Genomic DNA, 22,617 nt, shown 5'->3' with positions numbered 1-22,617 from the left:
TTATTTGTCGACGAGAAGTCAAAACATTCACAAAAATTAGAGGGGAAGAGAAAATAAATTTACCAAATAAAGCCTATGACACATGTTGAGACTTCACCTTCAACCCAAGCTTGAAAGAAAATTAGCTACTCATAATTGAACTAGGGGCAAAATGGAAATTTATTAAAATACGTAGAAAATACAAGATGGAGAAGGAATTACAGAAAATGGATCCCAAAAATGGATTCATCTGGAAATGACTCATTCAATGTTAATGGCTCTGCCATAATATTTTCTGTGCGTTTCTTATCTTTAAATTTCAAGTCAAATTCCTGCAAAAGTAACACCCAACGAATTAGTCTAGCTTTTGCATTTTTCTTCGTGAGAAGATATTTAAGAGCAACATGATCTGTGAACACAATTATTTTACAACCAATGAGATAAGATCGAAATTTTTTCAATGCAAATACTACTGCTAGCATTTCTTTTTCAGTAGTTGAATAGTTCAACTGTGCATCATTCAATGTCATACTAGTATAATAAATAACATGGGAAATTCGATCCACTCTTTGTCCTAATACTGCTCCTACTGTATAATCAGATGCATCACACATGAGTTCAAAGGGTAAGCTCCAGTTTGGGGCCTGAATGATGGGTGATTATGTCAACAACTGCTTTAATTTTTCAAATGCCACAAGACATGAATCATTAAAGATAAAAGGTACATCCTTAGTAAGTAAATTGCATAAGGGTCTAGAAACTTTGCTAAAATCTTTAATGAAACGTCTATAAAAACCAGCATGCCCAAGGAAAGATATTACTTCTCTAACTATTTTGGGTGGAGGAAGATTAGAAATGAAATCCACCTTGGCTTTGTCAACCTCAATACCTTTGCTTGAAATGATGTGACCGAGAACAATACCTTGTTTTACCATAAAATGACACTTCTCCCAATTTAAGACCAAGTTCTTCTCGATACATCTCTGCAGAACTAGTGTTATATGATGTAAACATTGATCAAATGAGTCACCAAAGACAGAAAAATCATCCATAAAGACTTCAAGGAATCGTTCAACCATATCAGAAAAAATGCTTAACATGCATCGTTGAAATATAGCAGGTGCATTACATAATCCAAATGGCATTCTCCTATATGCAAATGTGCCAAAAGGGCAAGTTAAAGTGGTTTTCTCTTGATCTTTCGGTGCTATGAGAATCTGATTATATCCTGAGTAGCCATCTAGAAAGTAATAAAATTCATAGCATGCTAATCTATCAAGCATTTGATCGATAAATGGTAAAGGAAAATGGTCTTTACGTGTGACAGAATTCAACTTTCTATAATCAATGCATACACGCCATCCTGTAGTCACTCTAGTGGGTATCAATTCATTATCGGCATTCGTAACTACTGTGACTCCTGACTTTTTGGGGACAACTTGTACAGGACTGACCCATGAACTATCAGAAATTGGGTAAATGATACCTGCGTCTAATAGCTTAAGGACTTCTGTTCTAACAACTTCTTTCATATTAGGATTTAACCGACGTTGCATTTCCCTAGTCGATTTAGTATTTTCATCAAGGTGAATGTAATTCATGCAGTCTACTAGGTTTATACCTTTAATGTCTGCTATGATCCATCCTAATGCTCCTTTGTGCTCTTTTAAAGCATCCAACAACTTACTTTTTTGTTTGTCATTTAGGGATGATGAGATGATTACCGGTAGAGTACTTTCTTCTCCCAAAAATGCATATTCCAAAGTGTTGGGCAATGGTTTAAGCTCGAGTTTTGGTGGTGATTCTGATGTTGAGATGAGTTTCTTCTCTGATGGTGCTAGTTATTCAACTCTTGACTTCCATTTATTAGTGTCCATGGATGGTGCTGAGTCAAGTAGAGCGTTGACCTCATCGACCGATCTGTCAATATCAAAATCCAAACCAAAGTGAGTTAAATATGTTTGTAAAAGATCATCACTAAGGTTTGAAAGAAAAGTATTATCAACTATTGTTTCTATTAAATCTACATCAAAAATTTTGTGAGTTTGTTTGAAAATGTTGAAGATGTTCAGCTCCATAGTCATGTTGCCGAAGGACAACTACATATTTCCAGTCCTGCATTGAATGTGAGCATCCGCAGTTGCCAAGAAAGGTCGACCTAGAATAATGGGGATGTGCTTCCATGAATCTTGTATTGGTTGAGTGTCAATTACAATGAAATCAACAGGAAAATAAAACTTGTCTACCTGGATAAGCACGTCCTCCACAATACCACGAGGTATTTTCGTGGACCGATCTGCAAGCTGTAACACCACTGGAGTTGGGTGTAATTCTCCAAGTCCAAGTTTCAAAAATACTGAGTAAGACAACAGATTTACACTATCTCCTAAATACAACAAAGTATTCTCAATTGTGTGGTTCCCTATGCTACATGAGATAGTGGGGGAGCCTAGGTCTTTGCATGTTAGAGGAATTTTATGTTGGAGGATAGAACTAACGTTTTCTGTTAAAAATGCCTTCTTTTGAACATGAATGTTTCTCTTTTTAGTACAAAGGTCTTTAAGAAACTTGGCATAAGATGGAACTTGCTTTATAGCATCAAGTAAAAGGATGTTAACACTTACTTGTTTGTAGATTTCAAGAATCTCACCTGTGGATTTTCCCTTCTTTCCTTTAGCTAACCTCTGAAGAAATGGAGCTTTGGGAACGTATTCTCGTGGGTTGGTTTCTTCTTTCTCCTCCGGTGGAGAGTCCTCAACATTCAGAGGTACAATTTGATTTTCTTTTGTCACTGACATCTCCACTTTGTTGTCGACTTCTTTTCCTTTTTGCAAGGTAATAACTGCTTTGACCTCTCCATGCTGTTGTGGTGAACTGGTACTTGCTTCATGTACTCCTTTAGGATTAGGCACTAGTTGACTTGGAAACTTGCCTTTCTCAACAGTCATTGCCAAGGTCTGAACTGAAGAAGCAAGTTGTCCCACCATCTTCTCGAGGCTTGAAACTGATTGGGCTTGTGAGTTGAAGCCTGCTCTCAACTCATTTCGTAGTCCATCAATAGTGCGGTTCTGTTGCTCAATCATAGAGTGAGTAAGATTCTTGAGATTCTAGAATGAATCTTCCCATGGTCTGGGTTGAGAGTAGTTCTGGTTTTGATTGTATGGTCTAAATGGTGGCTGAGAGGCTTGAGGAATTGGTTGCATTGGTGGAGTTGGAGCTGCTGGTCCATTCTGTTGGAATCCTTAAGACCATGAAAAATTTGGGTGGTCTCTCCATCCAGGGCTATATGTGTTGGAGTATGGGTTGTAATTCGATGGTTTTCTCATTACACCTATGGCATTGACTTGATCTGGATATGAGTCATGGTCATGTGGCTCTGTTGATTTAGCAGTCGATAACGATGCTATTTGTCGAGCGAGACCTTCAACCATCTCCTTGACTTCTTTAATTTCTGAACTTGACTCACCAATGTGAACCTCATTTACTCCCTTAATTCTTCTAGTATTCCTGAGTGATCGACTCCGTTGTTGGGAATTATCTGCTTGTCGCTGGAAGAATTCCCAAATTTCTTATGCACTTTTTGACATTAGCTCTCCTCCACTTATTGCCATTAGTCATTCTTGCACATTCGGCAATAATCCCTCCAAAAAATATTGGCATTGGTGCCATTTCTCGTACCCATGATGTGGACACTTCAAGAGTAGCCCATTGAATGGCTCCCATGTTTCGAAAAACTGCTCGTCTTCTCTCTGGGTAAACTCTGAAATTTCCCTGCGAATAGCATAGGTTTTATGCATTGGGAAATATTTATTCAAAAATTTCGTTACCATTTGTTCCCATGATACAATGCTATTAGCTGGCAATGTATTAAGCCATGAACGAGCTCTATCCTTTAAAGAAAATGGGAATAGTCTAAATTTTACATCATCATCTGAAAAATTCTCATATTTAAATGTTTGACAAATAGCATGAAAATCATTTAAATAATTATATGGGTCCTCATTTTCTAGGCCATAGAATGTTGGGAGACAATTTAGCACACTAGGTTTTAGTTCAAAACTCCTAGCAGCTACATTTGGGTATCTTATGCATGATGTATTCAAATTAGCTAAAGGACTGAAATAGTCCTTAAATGGCATCTCTTGTGGTTGTAAATCCATTTTATTTTTAACTTGTTTGTGTGTGCGAAGTGTTTTCTCAAGTTCAAGGTCTATAGGTTCAAGATTAGGTAATAATGACGTTCGACCATGTATGCAGAACAAATAAAATAAAAATAAAGATGGGAACAAAATAAAAAATAAAGAAGAGGGAGAAATTACGATACTAACCTTATTGCGCTATTATAACCTTACTAAAAAAATACACAAAAATAAATACGTGAAATAAATTAACTAAAAATAAATTAATAAGATAAACCAAAAACAATTACAAAGAAAAATAAATACAAAATTAAATTACAGAATTTTAAAGAAGAGAAAAAGAAAAGAAATACTAACCTTTAAATGTAGATTCACTTTTTTTCTTTTTTCTTTTTTTTAAAGAAAAAAATACAAGAAAACAATTAAATGGAATTATTCACAAAAATTAATTCTATGAATTAAAATTACTTACCTCCCCGGCAACGGCGCCAAAAACTTGTGCAAATTTTATTAAACTCCCAAGTGCACGAATCTATTGTAGTATAGATCAATGGTGATGAGTGTTGATCCTACGAGGAGGTGGATTTTAATTATATGTAGAATTAATTTTGTATAAGGTGGTTGGATTTTGTGGTAAAAGTGACTTAGATTATCCTAAAATTGGAATTGAAATGGCGAGAATAAATTGAAGAGAAATCTATTGAGATGACGTACTTGGGTATCTGGATCCGTATCAACATGCATCATGGGCTAAATAATCCTTATTAATGCAAATTAAATCATGAGGGGGGAATCCACATCTCATGAATCACGCTCTAATCAATATAGTGCTAAGGGTTTATTGTGCCAAATAATAATAACTTTGTACTAGGGGGCCGATGAAACCAAGGCGGTACTAGACAAGATTAGTATTATTTGTCGACGAGAAGTCAAAATATCCACAAAAATTAGAGGGGAAGAGAAAATAAATTTACCAAATAAAGCCCATGACACATGTTGAGACTTCACCTTCAACCCAAGCTTGAAAAAAAATTAGATACTCATAATTGAACTAGGGGCAAAATGAAAATTTATTAAAATACGTAGAAAATACAAGAGTTTGGGGGGGAGGCCCCCTTTTTATAGATACATTGAGTAAATCATGGCCATCGGATTAAAAACAGTTTGGACGCTCAAGATTGCGCCACGTCATCAGTCAACAGTACGCGGTTTGAACAGTAACACGGTTTGACCCGGCTTTGAACAGTAACGTGGTTTGGTTGAAAATAATCCTGTGTAATGCATGTACCGTACGCGCAATTTTTGGTCCACTAATATGCTGCCACATCACCAATCAACAGTGCATAAGAATTTTAGCTCAACAGGATCGTGACACCTCATCAGTCAATGCCACATCATCGGTCAATGCCACATCATCGATCCGTCTATGCGAACAGTGTCGTGAATAGTACCGTACATGTGAACAGTACCATTTTTCCTTTTATGCTCCTCCTGAGGTTTTCGACCGTCCTGAGTTCAAAAGTGATGTCTGTTTTGCCGTTTGATCTCTCGTTTATTCTGAAATGACTATGATGCCCCTAAAATATATAAAATACTTAATTAAAATCAAACACACATAATTAAATTACAAGAAGCTTAAATACATAAAAGTAAGGGTTGTTATTAAGACTTAAAATGTAAAATGACGATTTTCTCCTTTACAAATATGCATTTTCTAACACTCAACAATTACTCCCCAATTTATCAATGATAAAAGCAACACAGTTTGAGTAGGTGAAATCTATGCTACCTCATTTATGAATGAAGTGTATCACTGCTGAAATTCATGCAGTCCTTGGTGATGTTACAGCATATTTAGAATTCAATCAAAGGAAGCACACACACACTATGGACAGAAAGAAGCTTAAGTCTAGAACTGATTTACTATGGTTATTTTGTGTGATTAGAATTGTGATCTGAAGGTGGAAGAATCCTTGCAAATTTGATAAAAGAGCTAAAGTTGTGTGCATGATTGTTTGCGGGAAGTGTTAGTATGTGTTATTACTTGAGGGCAAGTAATAGTTTAAGTTTGGGGGTGTGATAACTCTAGGAAATGAGAGTTATTACATCAATTCTAGACTTGAATCAAGATCACTTAAAGAACAAATAAGGTGTTTTTATTACATTTTAGTTACATTTTGCATAAACATTCATTTTAGTTGAGTCTTAATAAGTTTTGCTTGAATCAAAGTAATTTGTGCTAAAAACAAGTGCATAATTGTAGGTTCTCAGAAAGTCTTAATTCATGAAGGGATGTTGAGACAGTAGATGAGCAAGAGGAGGAAAGAAGATGGCCACAAAAGAAGAAAAGCACAATCGGGAATAATGTAGTGCTGTTGAAGATCCTGTGTTGTAGCAATCTGGGAGCAATGCGGAAGAAAACTTAGGCACGGGTCAGCGCATGTTTCCTAATTTAACGCATGCACGCTCATGGATTTATGTTTACCCTAATTTGTAATATAAAAGGGAGGCGTGCACCACATAGAAAGGCGGCAAGGGAATTATCATTAGAATAATTACAAGGAACGAAGAAGAAGATCAGAATTGAAGGCAACATTGGAGAATCGATCAGAATTATTTGGAATTGTCTTTCACTGTGCTCACTTATATTTATCTTCTTCCTTTAATTGTTTTGATGTATTCCGAGATTAATATATTTATGTTATCTTTCTCTTTCAGAATATGAACTAAATTTACTTGTAATTGAGTGACAAATAATCCAATGGGTTCTTGACTGTTCTTATATGTTGTTATAGTATTGTTGTAGCATTTTACTCTAGTAGTTCTTTTATGAATATAACTGTTATTTCAGTTGACCACCCATTTAATAGTTTCAGTTAAGATAGAGCAGCAAAAGGGCATGTCTTAACAGATATTATTAGAGTACTACTTTATCTTAAGTTGAGTTTCCTGGATTAAGTTATCTTGAATCCCATAAGGGTAATACTTGACGTTAGGATTTGTGACACACTAGATATAGTGTTCACCTTGTAGGGTGGAGAGATTAAAGGTTATAATGCTATACCATAAGTATATTAGCAACTAGTCATTGTTAATAGATTTAAAGGTATGAGACTTCCAAATTGCAATAGCTGCGGATGCAGATTTATTCTGCCCAGTGCTGCAGCACTTATTGTAACAGCTGGTGCTAAATTGATAGACAACAGTCACCCCATTAGGAGAGGTTGATCATTCAACTACTATAATCTCAATTGAATCTTAGACACATTTAACTTAATTTATTTCGTTACGGTATTATTTTATTTAATTCTTTCACAACCCTCAATTACTTTGGAAATTACTTTACAATTGTTTGTTTCGGTCCTAAGTTGGATTGTACTATTGTGATTGCTTTAACATTTTGATAACATCAATCCCTGTGGAGACGATCTTGAATACTTATCACTTTATTACTTGTTGTGTATACTTGCACATTGGCATTGGTAGTAATTGCCTATACAAATCAACCAACACTAACACACTTGAAGTTTTCCTTTAACTTCTGAATTTCTGAAACAACCCAATAGATCTCGTATCTGCTGCCCTGCTTGTTGTTAACGAAACTGACCACACCTTGAGAATCTGATTCCACGATTACAGTTTTCACTTTAGCTTCTCTCGCCACCAGCATACCCCATTCCATAGCTTCTGCCTCAGCATAAGAAACATCTCCATGAAACTTGGAAATCTTGATTGCAGCTGCTGTAATATACCTCGAATCATCTCTAATCACAGCCCCCAGCCCTGCAAGGTTCTTTTCAGAGTTGATAGCTGCATCAATGTTGACTTTTACAAAGCCATCTTGAGGGGGATTCCATGCTTGAAGAGGTACCCTCTGCTGCTTTTCACTGCAAGCCTCAGCTGAAGAATGCACCCTCTTATAAGCTACAATCATAGCTTCAGCTTTAGCTACCATAATCTAGGGGTTCTCCCTTTTTCCTTTGAATAGCAACTAATTCCTAGCATTCCATTTTACCCAAAAAATCATTACCAGTAGCTCCAGGTCAGCTTTGCTTCTCATCCTTTTCATGGCATGCAGCAGACTTAAAATATCTTGACTATAAGCTGCATTAATATCATCATCAAAATGGATGAGCCTTCACACCTTCTTGGCCGATTTGGAGGCCACTAGAGCATGAAATACATTTTCCATCCCCATTTTACACACTTGGCAAGTAGGTTCCTGGATTATCTTTTTTTCCACAAATTCTTAGCTGAGGGGATGAGGGTTTTGGCTGGCCTCCAGGCAAAGATCCTGATCTTTTGAGGCAAAGCAAAAGACCAAATAATATTCCATTCATTCTTTGAAGCCACTAAGCTTGAAGGCATTGCTAGAAACTTTATTTGGAGAGCTGTCTGGTACCCACTTTTAACTGAGAACTGGTCATTCTTTCCATAATGCCAAATAAGCTCATCCTCCCTTGGTCTTCTAGGTAGAGGAATCTTAGTAATTAAATCAGCATCCATCTTGTCGAAATGCTCGTAAATCATCTTATCATCCCAGCAGTTTGCCTCATTGATTAATTCAGAAACCATAGTATCAGATGGCAAAGTTGGCTTAACCACTGGCTTAAAAGTTAAAGGCTTTGGAATCCAATTGGCCTTGTGAATCTGAATTTTCTGACCATTACCAACTCTCCACCTAGAGCCCAAGCAAATAATTTTCCTTCCCCACAGAATGGTTCTCCAAATATATGAATGATTTGAGCCGAGCTTCGCATCTAAAAAATTTTTGTAATGGAAATACTTGGCTTGCAGGACCCTTGCCACCAACGAGTCTGGGCATTGTTGAATCCTCCAGCCTTGCTTTGCTAAAAGGGCTTGGTTGAAGCTTGAAAAATCATGAAATTCCATCCCTCCATTACACTTGGCCTGACTTATCTTCTGCCACTTCGCCCAATGAATATTCCTCTCCTCCCTCTTGGAACCCCACCAGAACTTTGCCACCATTCTTTGAATATCGTCACAAACTCCCATCAGAATTTTAAATACGCTCATTGCGTAGGCTGGGATGGCTTGCACAACAGCTTTGATTAAGACTTCTTTCCCTCCACAAGAAAAGAATTTATGCTGCCAGCTTGAAATCTTGTTGAAAATCTTCATCTTGATGTCATTGAAGAAGTTGCTTCTCTTTCTCTCGATCATAGACGGCAAGCCTAAATATTTTTCATGTCTCGACATAATATTGAGCTAAAACATATTCCCAATTGCAGCAACTTGATCTTGTTGGACATTGCCACTAAGAAAAAGAGAAGATTTCTCAAAATTAAATATTTGTCCGGAAGCTGTGGAGTAACACTCAAGGATCATTTTCAGATTTTGACAGTCGGCCATAGAAGCTCTGCTGAAGACAAGGTTGTCATCAGTAAATAAAAGGTGTAAAATCTTTAAATCTTTTCCAAATGATAACTCGTGGATGAGCCGTTGTTGCTCAGCCTACTGCAGCAAGGAAGAAAAAGCCTATGCACATGTAATAAACAAATATGGAGAGAGGGGCAACCTTGTCTTAAGCCCCTTTGGGGTTTAATTAAACCTTTCACTGAGCCATTTATTAAAACAGAGAAGGAGACTGAACTAATGCACCTCATGATCAAGCTAGTCTATTGATGCGAGAAGCCTAGGTGTTTCAAAGTTTGCTCAAGGAAATTCCATTCCAATCTGTCATAGGCTTTACTAACATCAAGCTTTAATGCAATTAAACCATTTTGCTTTCCTTTACAATGTCTTATCTTGTGCAAACATTCGTAGCCAACTATGATGTTGTCAGTGATAAACCTATTGGGGATGAGGGCACTTTACGACGGAGAGATGATTTTGTGCAAAATTTTCTTAAATCTATTGGCTACTGACTTAGCTACAATTCTATAGATAACATTGCACAAACTAATAGGCCTAAAGTTTGTTACTTTCCTATGCTTCCCGATTTTTGGTATCAAAGCAATGTAAGTGTGATTTAGAGGGGCTATGGTACCTTGTGAATTAAGAATATGCTAACAAGTAATGAGCACTCCCTCATTAACCGTATGCCAATGCTTTTGGTAAAACACTGCTAGTAAACCATCTGGCCCCGGAGCCTTCGTTGGACACATTTGACTCAAAGCTTCCAAGACTTCCTCGGCTGTAAACGGTTCCTCCAAACTCTCATTCATGCTGGCAGAAACTCTCTGAGTTATTCCTTTCAAGGCTGCTGCAATTTGTTCTTGTCTCGACTGGGTTAATGTAAAGAGGTTGGTGAAATAATTGCAAAATTCATGCTCCACTTCTTTTGGCTTCTCAATCCATCTTCCGAATTTATCTTCAATCCCCCAAATTCTATTTTTTTTCTTCTAGCCGAAGCCTTGCCGTGAAAGAATTTTGTGTTTTTTTCCCCTTCCTTGAGCCAATCTGCTCTTGAGTACTGCTTCCAGTAGATTTCTTCATCCATGAGGATATTTTGGATTTTCTTCTCCACCTTCCGAATTTCCTCACCATTTTCATATTGCACCCTTCTTTGTTTTAACCCCCGCAGCTGATTCTTTAGCTTCTTTAATTTTTTTGTCCCGCTTTCTAAACTCCATTTTGCTCCACCCCATCAGTTTAACCATCGAATCTTTTGTTGCTTTTCGAAAGGATTGAACTGGATTTTCACTGTTCCAATTGCTATACAATCTTCATTCCTCCTTGATTATACAGGCTCCACATATCCTCGTAATAGATTCGCGAGGAATGTCTACCACTAAGGTTCATGCCCCCACTTCGCTCTTGAACAGCCATCAGCACGGGACAATGATCTAAAGCTAGGTGTCAAGGTTGCTTGCTTCATAGTCCACAAATCTATCACTCCAAGCTTTATTGCAAATAAATCTATCCAACCTTTCTTCCACAAATCCCTGCCCATATCTTCCATTATTCCAAGTAAAATTGTACCCCTGATACCGTACATCCTTTAAGCCACAATCTCTCAAAACTTCTATAAAATCATTGATTAAATTCACGTTCCTGTCATTGCCACCACTCTTCTCATCCAGATGTAAAATTTCATTAAAATCTCCACAACACAACCAGGGGCTAGAAGATAAACCCGCCAGCCGCCTGAGGAGCATTCAAGTGTGTTTTTTCTGTCCTGTTTCCGAATGTCCGTACACTCCTGTAACTCGCATTCGCTTTCCATTTGGCATTTGAGTTTCGGCATCAATATGGTGCTGGCTGTATGAATTGATTTGCACCCCAGTATCTGACTTCCAGAGCATTGTTATTACTCCTCCTCTTCCATTACAATTCACCGCGAAGCAATTCTCAAAACTCAGCTTATTTGTAATCACATTCATTTGCATGGTTGATACCTTTGTTTCACACAAAAACACCAGCTGAGCACCATGCAATTGGAGGATTTTCCTTAAGGCTTGAAATGCTCGGGGATTCCCCAAACCCCGAACATTCCAGCTGAGAGTATTTATAGCTTCCGGCTGGGCTGACCACCAATCTCCGCTAATATCTCCATATTGTTTGCTTCCATGACTACCACTTCTTCCAGTACTAATAGTTCCCAACCCAGCTGGAGTCTTGCTGTTGGAGAGACATGCACCAAATTTTTAGTCTCGAGCTTATTGGGGCTAGAGAGCTTGGTTTTTTTCCTTGGGCTTTGCCCAAATTTTTTCACCCTTGGCCTTGTTCGAGCTCGTAACTCAATTTCCCCCCCCCCCTTCACTTAGATCTCTAGTTAATTTCTTTCATTTCCTCTTGTTGGACTGTAGTTGAGATACTGCCGGCCTATCGCCTATTTCAGCTTCCTCTTCATGATTTATTTGTATTTTTTCCCTCTCTTTTGTAATTCCATTTCCCGCTTGTGTGCCCATTTTCCTAGGGACTGTTGCATTGCCAGTTTCCCAGCTTGCTTGTTGCCGTCAATTTGCTTTTTTTTCTCTGATTGTATCACTCCTCGCATTAATTGTTGCTCAGCTACTCCTCCTATCACATCCTTCTTGGCATGCTCCTTGGTTTGCCCCATTTCTTTCTCAATGGGTTCCGACCCGTTTGCCCCTATCGGGTTATCCTGGTTTTGCCTTTGCTGTTGCGGGGAGCTGTGATTTTCTGAGCTTGCTGATTTTTTATCCGATTTACCAGCCCTATAGTTCCACATTTCCTTGTTCCGATTCCTCTTTGTAAACCCCCTTACCGTAATCGCTTTCATCCAACTCCCATATGGTAGATCTTCTCTTTGTTGGTCTTGATACTTGCCACACTCCTTGTATTGATGTCCAATAATTCCGCAGCAATAATAAAAGTCCGGCAAGCGTTCATATACCACCGGCATTGGGATATCAGTTTCACCTTCCTGGTTTAGGAATAAAATCTTCTCTAGCGGCTATGTTATGTTAATTGAGACTCTTATTCTGGCAAATTCCCCAATGCAACCTCCATTATCATCCGTTTGGACCTCCTATACTAACTCATCTTCCCGCCCAAGTCCTGGAGAAATTCTTTATCCATACACGCCAGTGGGACATTGCAAATCTGCACCCAAAAGGATGTATGGGTAAAGGATTGTTTTGCGACTTCCCCAATCCCCCTTGGCTCAGTGAGAACAATCAAAGCCTTGTCGAAGTGCCACGGTCCCCCTTTTAGCACTCTTTTTTGTCTGCTTTTTCAGCAAATTTGAATATGAAGATGTTGTTCCCCACGCTTTCGATCTTGACTTCTTTGAAAGTCCTCCACACCTGCTGTAACGCAGCTTTAAGTCCATCTTTGTTTACTCCCTTTGTGAGAATTACTTTGCCCACTAAGCATCCTGCCATCATTTGTTCTTTCTTATTTTTCAAATTCACCTCCAGCGTTATTTTGGCTTTGTCTTCGTCTTTGATAGTTATTGATTTACACTTGCGGATTAGCTCTTCAGTATCCATGGTAGTTAATGCTTGGACAGGGAGTAAGTTATTTAGGCTCACTAACTTTAATTCGTGCCTCAACGCCCTACACTAACTTTGCTTTTGAAAATTTCTCAACCAACTCACCAACCCCAAAAGCTGACTTTTTGGATTACATTCCACTCACAGGGAGTGACCACATGAGTCCTTACGACCCCTCAAAACTTCCATTCAAGCCTCTCTAGGAGAGAGAGAGCTTTTCGAAAGAATAATTTCTTGGCCTTATTATTATTAATATCATAGGTTCATACCGTTAGGAACGAATATTTCCTACACTTCCATAATTTAAATTTATGATACATCAAGTTCAGGTGCTAGATTCAAGCTTTTATAAGTGAGTAAATTAATATAAGAGAAAATTGATTATTTATGTAGGGTCATTTTATGACGTCGTGATTGAAGTTATGACATAAATTATGTAAATGAGACATAAAATTTACAAATTTAACATAAAACTTATAAATCAACATTAACTGTAAAATAAACATAAATTTTAGAGATTAAAGATATGGCTTGTAAATGGAAGGTAAAAAAAGTAGATTAATTTAAAACTAGTAAATTGTTGTATTATTAGTAAATAAAACAAAAACTCACAAATATAACATAAAACTCATAAATCAACATTGATTGCAAAATAAAATATAAATTTGAGAAATTAAACATAGGATTTGTAAAAGGAAAATAAAACAAGTAAATTAATATAAAAATAGTAAATTGATGTGTTATTAGTAAACAACACTAAAACTTGCAAATATAACTTAAAACTAGTAAATTAATATTAACTGTAAATAAAACATAAATTTTCAAAATAAAACAAAAGACCTGTAAATAGAAAGTAAAACAAGTAAAAGTAAATTATTGTAAAATTGGTAAATTGATGTATTACTAGTAAACAAAACAAAAATTTACAAATATAACATAAACTAGCAAATCAACATTAAGCACAAAATAAAATATAAATTTTTGAAATGGAACCTAAGACTTGTAAATGGAAGGTAAAAGAAGTAAATTGTTATAAACTAGTAAATTAATGTATTATTTGTAATCAAAACAAAAACTTGCAAACCTAACATAAAACTAGTAAATCAACACTAACTGTAAAATAAATCATAAATTTAGTGAAACATAAGACTTACAAAAGGAAGGCAAAATAAGTAAATTACTATAAAATTGGTGAATTGATGTATTACTAGTAAATAAAATGAAAACTTATAAATATAAAATAAAACAAGTAAATCAACATTAAGTGCAAAATAAAACATAAATTTTGGTAATGGAACTTAAGACTTGTAAATGGAAGGTAGAACAAATAAATTAATATAAACTAGTAAATTAATGTATTACCAGCAAACAGAAGACAAACTTACAAATATAACATAAAACTAATAAATCAACACTAACTGTAAAATAAAACATAAATTTTGGAAATGAAACATAAGACTTGTAAAAGGAAGGTAAAATAAGTAAATTACTATAAAACTGGTAAATTGATGTATTACTGATAAATAAAATGAAAACTTATAAATATAACATAAAACAAGTAAATCAACATTAAATGAAAAATAAGACATAAAGTTTGTAGATTATACCTAAATTTATGAATAAAAGGCAAAATAAGTAAATTAATATAAGATTTATTGCCAAAAAAAAGTTCACAATTGTAAAATAAAAACTCGTTATAATGTTTATTACCTTATATATTTATTGATTTTTTAATTTAAATTGAATAGTGTTAGTTTTTTCATTTATGTAATACATGTGATGTTTTATTAAGGATGAAATTTATGCTCAAAATTGGATTTTGAAAAAAATATTATTTTAATATATTTCATAGTTGTTGTAAGATAAGGTTATTTTGCATCTTTCATGTCGGATTTTGATGTCTTCACCTCATCCTCTACCATTTCTGACCATCCATCGCCACCGAAGATCGTTGCTTGTCGTCGATCAACCACTTAGAGATTCACAATTGTCAAGCTAGATTCCGGCACTATCGCCGCGTATGGGAGCTCACTTCTAGTACCGTTAAATTCATCTAGGCAAGAAGTGTCTAACTTGAGCCTCTCAATTGCCATTGCTTGTGGTCACTATTGACTGGCACGAGCATTTAGGTTATTCATACTCTGAGAGTAATCTTGTAAATTTTGATCTTGTAGATATTTTAGTAATTTGAATGGAGGGTAGTTTAGTAATTTAGGATTCTGATGGTATTTCAATAATTTATGATTTGATGGGGATTTTAATAATTTATGGATGTAGGATATTTTAGCAATTTTATGAATATGGGAATGATTTATTACGGGTAAATGTTGTTTCGAGCTTGTCAGTTGTACTTCGTATTTATGGAAAGTAATTATGTCATTTTCTTGATTTAGGAGAAACAGCAAACGAGAACAAACTCGGGATGTTGACGATACCCGAATTTGAACATCATCACTTTGAGTGGGATATATAAAACCTACTTTCATAATTTATTATGATAGTGAAGCATGTTTGTGAAATAAGTATTTTAAATACTCAGACTTAGTGATTTTCTCGAAATGAATTTTAATTCACGTATTGATATATTATTAAAATGTGTATGGTTAATGGTTTTCCATATAAACTTTGACTAAAGCATGAAAGTATTTTAAAGACAAGAAAAGTGGATTCAAATGTGTTAATGAAAAGAAAAGTATGATTTAAAGTGTGATTAAAAAGTATATAAATATGAGTATAAAAATTATTTTTAATATCATTAGACAATACCCTTCCCCTTCAGCTATAGTACTATGATGAGATAAGAGGCGTTTAGGGCCCATTAGATCTCCATGGCCATGTGTTTGATTTAAATGTGTTAATGAAAAGAAAAGATATGAGATAACCCGTGGAGTTCGAATACAATTGTACCCAAATAGTACATCATTGCATTGTCCGTGGGGATCCGGGTATGAGATATATGATGAGATATGAGATAGCACTTCTCTATTTATCTGTGTAGCTCCAGACATCACGGCACCTAGAGAGTGCATCATTGCATCGTCTATAGAGGTCTGAGTATAATGAGATTATTCCCTTGGATATTTGTTTAGTGATAATTTCAGTATTCAGTATTGATATTATAAGTGTTATGATTTCCTTGATTTTATGCAACATTATGTATTATTGCTACATAAGTACATGATTTAAATTAAATAAACTTATTTTTAAGTAAGATTATTTTAAAAACTACCTTTCACTCACTGAGCCGTTGAGTTTTCTACTCACCTCGTTTTATTATATCTGCTCCCCACAAAAGATTTGCAGGTACAACAGTCAACCCATCAACGATAGTTATTTTGAAATTATGGCCATGTGATGGTGCTAGGAGTCATAGATGTTTTTGTTGGGATATCTTGGATTGTATAATTTTGTTATATTTTGTGATTAAGGATAATATATTGTATTTTGACATTAGATGTTTGGATGATGTTTGATATTTTGATTGAGAAAGTTGGTTGTGGGATGTTAGTTGAATATTGAATCCTTTTGGGAGTGCTTGTTTTATAAATTTGCAGGTTGGGAATATTACATTTATAGAGAAGAGTGATGTGCTCATAATTTATCTATTATTTTAATGGTTCCATAACTTAATTTCATATTAAATTATATTTTATTATATAAATTTTTATCTTAATTTTTATATTTTGTCATTGTAGGAATATTAGGAATATTCATGAGAAAGGACGCTTAAAGAGGAAACAAATTGGAGTATAATGGAAATAATGTGGAAGCAAAAGGGAAAGAAATAAAAAGCCAAATCAAGGATGATTGAATTTAATCATCATGCATGCAACACGTGGGGGAAGCTTTGAATATTTTGTTGACAAATATGGCAACACGTGATGTGCTTTGGCTTTGCAAATTGGCCAATTAATTGTACAAGTTAAGCATGCATGAACTAAAGTGGCGGCTGAGATTTAGTTTTTCTTTCCATGTGAGGATTTAGGCCGCAACAATATAAAAACAAAAGGGAAGAAGGCAGCCGCACAAGAAGAATTGAAGCCAAGAGAAAAAAAAGAATAGAGCAGCAGCCGCAAGTCTTGAGCAAAAGTCCAGAGTAACAAGAACAACTTGGAGGAGGAGGAAGATGCATTAATTCTTGAGTTTTTCCTTTCTCTCTTCTCGATTATCTTGCTTGAATGTTTCCAATTAAATTCATGAATTCTCTTTATATTCTCATGAACTAATTTATTTTTACTAGGGCTACAATGTAGCCTAACTATGAAGATTTAATTCCATAAATTTATGTTATTTTTAATTTATTATTCCATGGTTGAGTGTTCATTATTGTATTTTATACTTTTAAATATCTGGCCAATATTTCAATAATTGGATGATACATAATGAGACCGAGAGGAGATTTATGTATTTTTGCTTTGAGTAATGGATGCCATGAATTGAACGAAAGATAGAAATGTGCCAACGTGATTCGTGCAGTTTTATCTAAGAATTTCCATAAAGCTCAATGAATCTTTGCGTATTTAAATTCACATAGAGATATAGTGGGTTAATATGTGAAGGAATTTTTTATATTACTCGAGAGAGAATATTGAATAGATTAGGTAAATTGACTATCAACATGGGTAATAAACTTCAATTGCATAGATGAAGGATTAAATTGGATTGGTTATGGTGAAATCGGATGTCCTAGTGTTTTAATCTCTTGTTGATTTTTTGTTACTACCTTATCTTAATTTAATTAATAGTTATTTTATTGTAATCTAAATTTGCTTATTCGATTGTTTAAATAAATTAGGGATAGAATAATTTCGGTAGCTAATAAGATATACAATCTCTGTGGGACGATATTGTACTCTTCATTATATTACTTGTGCTGACTAGTACACTTGCTAATTTACACATCAAGTTTTTAGCGTTGTTGCCGGGGATTGTTTAGATTAGTATCGATACCAACTAACCTTTAATTTAATTTGAATTTGAATTTTATTGTTTTTTATTTTTATTTTCGTTTTCTTGTTTAATTTTATGAGACATTCAAGAAGTTTTGATTTATTGCCTTTTGATCTAGAGATTGAACATACGTGTAGAAGTCTTAATAGAGAAAGGGGAGAAGCTTTACAGGAGCAACAACTAATCATGGCTGATGAAGCATTACATGGAAATGAGGATGCGAGACCTTTAAGAGATTATGTTGTGCCTAGAGTTAATGGTGCTCGTTCAAGCCAATAATTTTGAAATTAAGCCAGCCATAATCTAGATGATTCAGACGTCAGTACAATTTGTTGGGATGCCAAATGATGATCCAAATGCTCATATTGCAAATTTCTTGGAAATTTGTGACACATTTAAGCAAAATGGTGTTTTAGACAATGCTATCAGGCTAAGGCTTTTTCCGTTCTCATTGAGGGATAAAGCAAAAGAGTGGTTGAACTCACTCCCTGCTGAAACAATCACTACATGGGATGGTTTAGCACAGAAGTTTTTAGCAAAGTACTTTCCTTCAGCAAAAACAGCCAAGTTGAGGAATGACATCACAACCTTTGCTCAGTTCGAGATGGAATCATTATATGAAGCGTGGGAGAGATACAAAGACCTACTAAGAAAATGCCCACATCATGGTCTACTAGTTTGGCTTCAGGTACAGACATTTTACAATGGTTTGGGATCCAATACCAAAACAATGATTGATGCTGCAGCAGGAGGAACGTTAATGGGAAACACACCAGAAGCAGCTTATGAATTATTGGAGGAGATGGCATCTAACAATTACCAGTGGTCTTCAGAGCGATTAATGCCAAGGAAAACTATAGGAGCCCATAATATTAATGTTGTCACTGCTTTATCTGCATAGATGACTGCTTTATCTAATAAGCTAGAGCACCTAAATGTCAGTGCTATTCAAACTCAAGTGTGTTAATTATGCGGAGGGAACCATACCAGTGTCAACTGCCCAGTTGGAAGTCCTCTTTCGTCGTCATCTGCTGAACAAGCTCATTATGTGTCGAACTTCCAAAGGCAACAAAATAACCCATATTATAATAACTACAATCCTGGCTGGAGAAACCACCCGAATTTGTCATGGAACAACACTGAAAATACATTGAAGCCACCTCCAAGGTTCCAATCGCAAGAGAAACAGTCAAATTTGGAAGATGCTCTTACCTAACTTACAATAAATATGTCTCAATTCATGACCAAAATAGAGACAACTTTTCAAAATCAAGCTGCATTAATCCGAAACATCGAGGTGCAAATGGGTCAGATTACAAACTTGTTATCCAGCAGACCACATGGCTCTCTGCCGAGTAACACATAGACAAATCCAAAGGAACAAATGAATGTGACTATGCTTCGGAATAGTAGACAACTTGAAGATCTGCCAAAAGAAGTAAAGTTGAAAAAGATAACATGGAGCAAATTAAGGACACCACTAGAACATCCGAGACAGGAAGTGCAGAAATTCCACAATCACAACAATCAGCACCAGTTAAAGCCTATGTCCCTCCAATCCCGTTTCCTCAGCGCCTTCAGAAAAAAAAATTAGATAAGCAGTTCTCTAAATTTCTTGATGTCTTTAAAAAGTTGCATATTAACATTTCTTTTGCAGATGCATTAGAACAAATGCGGAGCTATGTTAAATTCATGAAAGAAATTTTATCCAACAAGAGGAAATTAGAAGAGCATGAAACTGTGTTGTTAACTAAAGAGTCAACTGCAATTCTACATAATAAATTGCCACCGAAGTTGAAAGATCCAGGGAGTTTTTTTATCCCATGCACTATTAGAAATACTTATTTTGATAAAGCTTTGTGTGATTTAGGTACAAGTATTAATTTGATGCCTCTATTTGTTTTCAGGAAATTAGGACTTGGTGAACCAAAGGCAACAATTGTTTCTCTTCAATTAGCAGATAGGTCTATAAAGTATCCCAGAGGCATGATTGAGGACGTATTTGTTAAGGTCGACAAGTTTATATTTCCTGCAGATTTTATTGTTTTGGATATGATTGAAGATCGAGAGATACCAATCATTTTAGGCCGACCATTTTTGGCTACGAGAAGAACTCTTATTGATGTCCAAGAAGGAAAACTAATTCTTAGGGTGCAAGATGAGCAAGTCACTTTCAATGTGTTCGAAGCAATGAAATATCCATCCAAGATCGACAGATGCCTTCAAATAGACACCATTGATAAAGTGATAATTGAGAGCTTTTGCGACACAATGCCAAATGACACACTAGAAACATGTATTGTTCACTCTGGGACTACTCAATCTGCGAATATTAGCATTCAGAAGTATGCACATTATTTGGAAGCTTCACCATTCTACTTTAAAAAAAGCCAGAATTAGAGGAGCTTGGTAGAAGTCCTTCTAGACCAAAACCTTCAATAGAAGAACCTTCAAAACATGAGCTTAAGCCTTTGCCCTCACATTTAAGGTATGCTTATTTAGATGATAACTCTAAGCTACCAGTTATTATTTCTTCTGCCTCGACAGATCTTGAAGAGGAAAAGCTACTTCGAGTTTTGAGGGATCACAAAGCTGCATTATGATAGACTATTGCCGACATCAAAGGAATAAGTCCTTCAATCTACGTGCATAAGATTATAATGAAGGAGAGTTATAAGCCCACAGTACAGCCACAAAGATGCCTAAATCCGAACATGCAAGAAGTGGTTAGGGCAGAGGTGCTTAAATTATTGGATGCTGGGATAATTTATCCAATCTCTGATAACAAATGGGTCAGTCCAGTGCAAGTGGTACCAAAGAAGGGAGGAATGACGGTCATGAAGAATGACAACAATAAACTTATCCCAACAAGGACAGTCACAAGTTGGCGGGTATACATGGATTATAGAAAACTTAATGCTGCTACTAGAAAAAAACCATTTTCCATTGCCTTTTATTGATCAGGTGTTGGAGAGACTTACTGGCCATGCCTACTACTACCTTTTATATGGATATTCAGGCTATAATAAAATTCTTATAGCACCAGAAGATTAAGAGAAAACCACCTTTACATGTCCTTATGGTACCTTTGCTTATAGAGGAATGTCATTCGGCTTATGTAATGCACCAGCTACCTTTCAGTGTTGCATAATGGCTATATTTTCTGATATGGAGGAGAGATTCATTGAGGTGTTTATGGATGATTTCTCAGTTTTTGGATCTTCATTTGATCATTGTCGAAACAATTTAGATATAGTTTTACAGCGATGTGAGGAGACAAACTTGATTTTGAATTGGGAAAAATGTCACTTTATGGTGCAAGAAGACATTTTACTAGGTCATCAGATTTCAGCTAAAGGAATTGAAGTTGATAGAGCGAAGATTAAAGTCATTGAGAAGTTGCCACCACCAACTTCCGTGAAAGCTGTAAGAAGTTTTCTAGGGCATGTCGGGTTTTATCGATGTTTTATTAAAGATTTTTCAAAGATAACGAAACCCTTGTGCAACCTTTTACTCAAGAATGTGCCTTTCAATTTTACCGATGAGTGTTTGCAGGCTTTTAACACTTTAAAAGAGAAATTGATTTCAGCTCCAGTTATTATGGCTCTAGATTGGGATCTGCCGTTCGAGGTTATGTGTAATGCGAGTGACTATGCTATTGGAGCAATTTTGGGGCAACGGTATAAAAACATGTTGCATGTTATTTACTATGCAAGTCGAACTCTGACAGACGCGCAATTGAATTATGCTACCACTGAGGAAGAGTTTCTAGTTATTGTGTTTGCACTTGAAAAATTCTGCTCATATTTGATTTGCTCCAAGGTAACAATTTACATTGATCATTTAGCTCTCAAGTATCTATTTACAAAGGCAAATGCAAAATCAAGACTGATCCGTTGGGTGCTCTTACTACAAGAATTAGATTTAGAGATTTGAGATAAGAAGGCATCTGAAAATCTAGTGGGGGATCACTTATCTCAATTAGAGCAGGGAGAGCGAGGGGATAGTGTAATGGTTTCAATCAACGAAGAATTTCCTGATGAAAAGTTGTTGGTCCTTCAAATGTACAACACACCATGGTATGCATATTTTGTGAACTATTTGGCGAGTGCCATTGTTCCTTCTGATTTATCATATCAACAGAAGAAGAAATTTTTTCAGATGTCAAGTATTATCTTTGGGAAGATCCGTTCTTGTATAAGTACTGTTTAAACCAAATCATTTGATGATGTGTCCCGGAAGAAGAGATGAGAAGCATCTTCCAACACTGTCATTCTCGTGAAGTTGGTGGACATTTTGGCGCAACCAAAACTGCAGCAAAAGTGCTTCAATCAGGTTTTTATTGGCCCATTTTATTTAAAGATGCTTATCCTTTTGTTGCTGCTTGTGACCGATGTAAGAGAACTGGTAACATTTCAAGGAAGAATGAAATACCACTAACTAATATTCTTGAAGTAGAATTGTTTGATGTTTGGGAAATTGACTTTATGGGTCAGTTTGCATCTTCCTTCAAGAATAAATATATTATGGTAGCTGTTGATTATGTTTCCAAGTGGGTTGAAACTATTGCTTTACCTTCCAATGATGCTCGGGTTGTTGTGAATTTTTTAAAGAAAAATATTTTT

The 22,617-nt window shown here is 35.7% G+C and overlaps 1 protein-coding gene and 1 non-coding gene across 2 annotated transcripts; one reads left to right on the top strand and one right to left on the bottom strand.

The window, feature by feature from the left end:
• Positions 1 to 18,557: 18,557 nt before the first annotated feature.
• LOC112096507 lies at positions 18,558 to 18,664 on the bottom strand. Its single transcript, XR_002904410.1, has one exon. It is a non-coding gene; the product is annotated as a small nucleolar RNA R71 (small nucleolar RNA).
• A 786-nt stretch (positions 18,665 to 19,450) lies between these two features.
• LOC112096309 lies at positions 19,451 to 20,595 on the top strand. The gene is made up of 2 exons (XM_024179734.1): positions 19,451 to 20,337; positions 20,481 to 20,595. The coding sequence occupies exons 1-2, from the start codon at positions 19,451 to 19,453 to the stop codon at positions 20,593 to 20,595; spliced, it is 1,002 nt and encodes a 333-aa protein (XP_024035502.1).
• Positions 20,596 to 22,617: the final 2,022 nt, after the last annotated feature.

The sequence above is a fragment of the Citrus clementina genome, unplaced genomic scaffold (assembly GCF_000493195.1).
Source record: "Citrus clementina cultivar Clemenules unplaced genomic scaffold, Citrus_clementina_v1.0 scaffold_8, whole genome shotgun sequence".
Taxonomy (NCBI): domain Eukaryota; kingdom Viridiplantae; phylum Streptophyta; class Magnoliopsida; order Sapindales; family Rutaceae; genus Citrus; species Citrus x clementina.
This window is presented reverse-complemented; position numbering and strand designations above follow the sequence as displayed.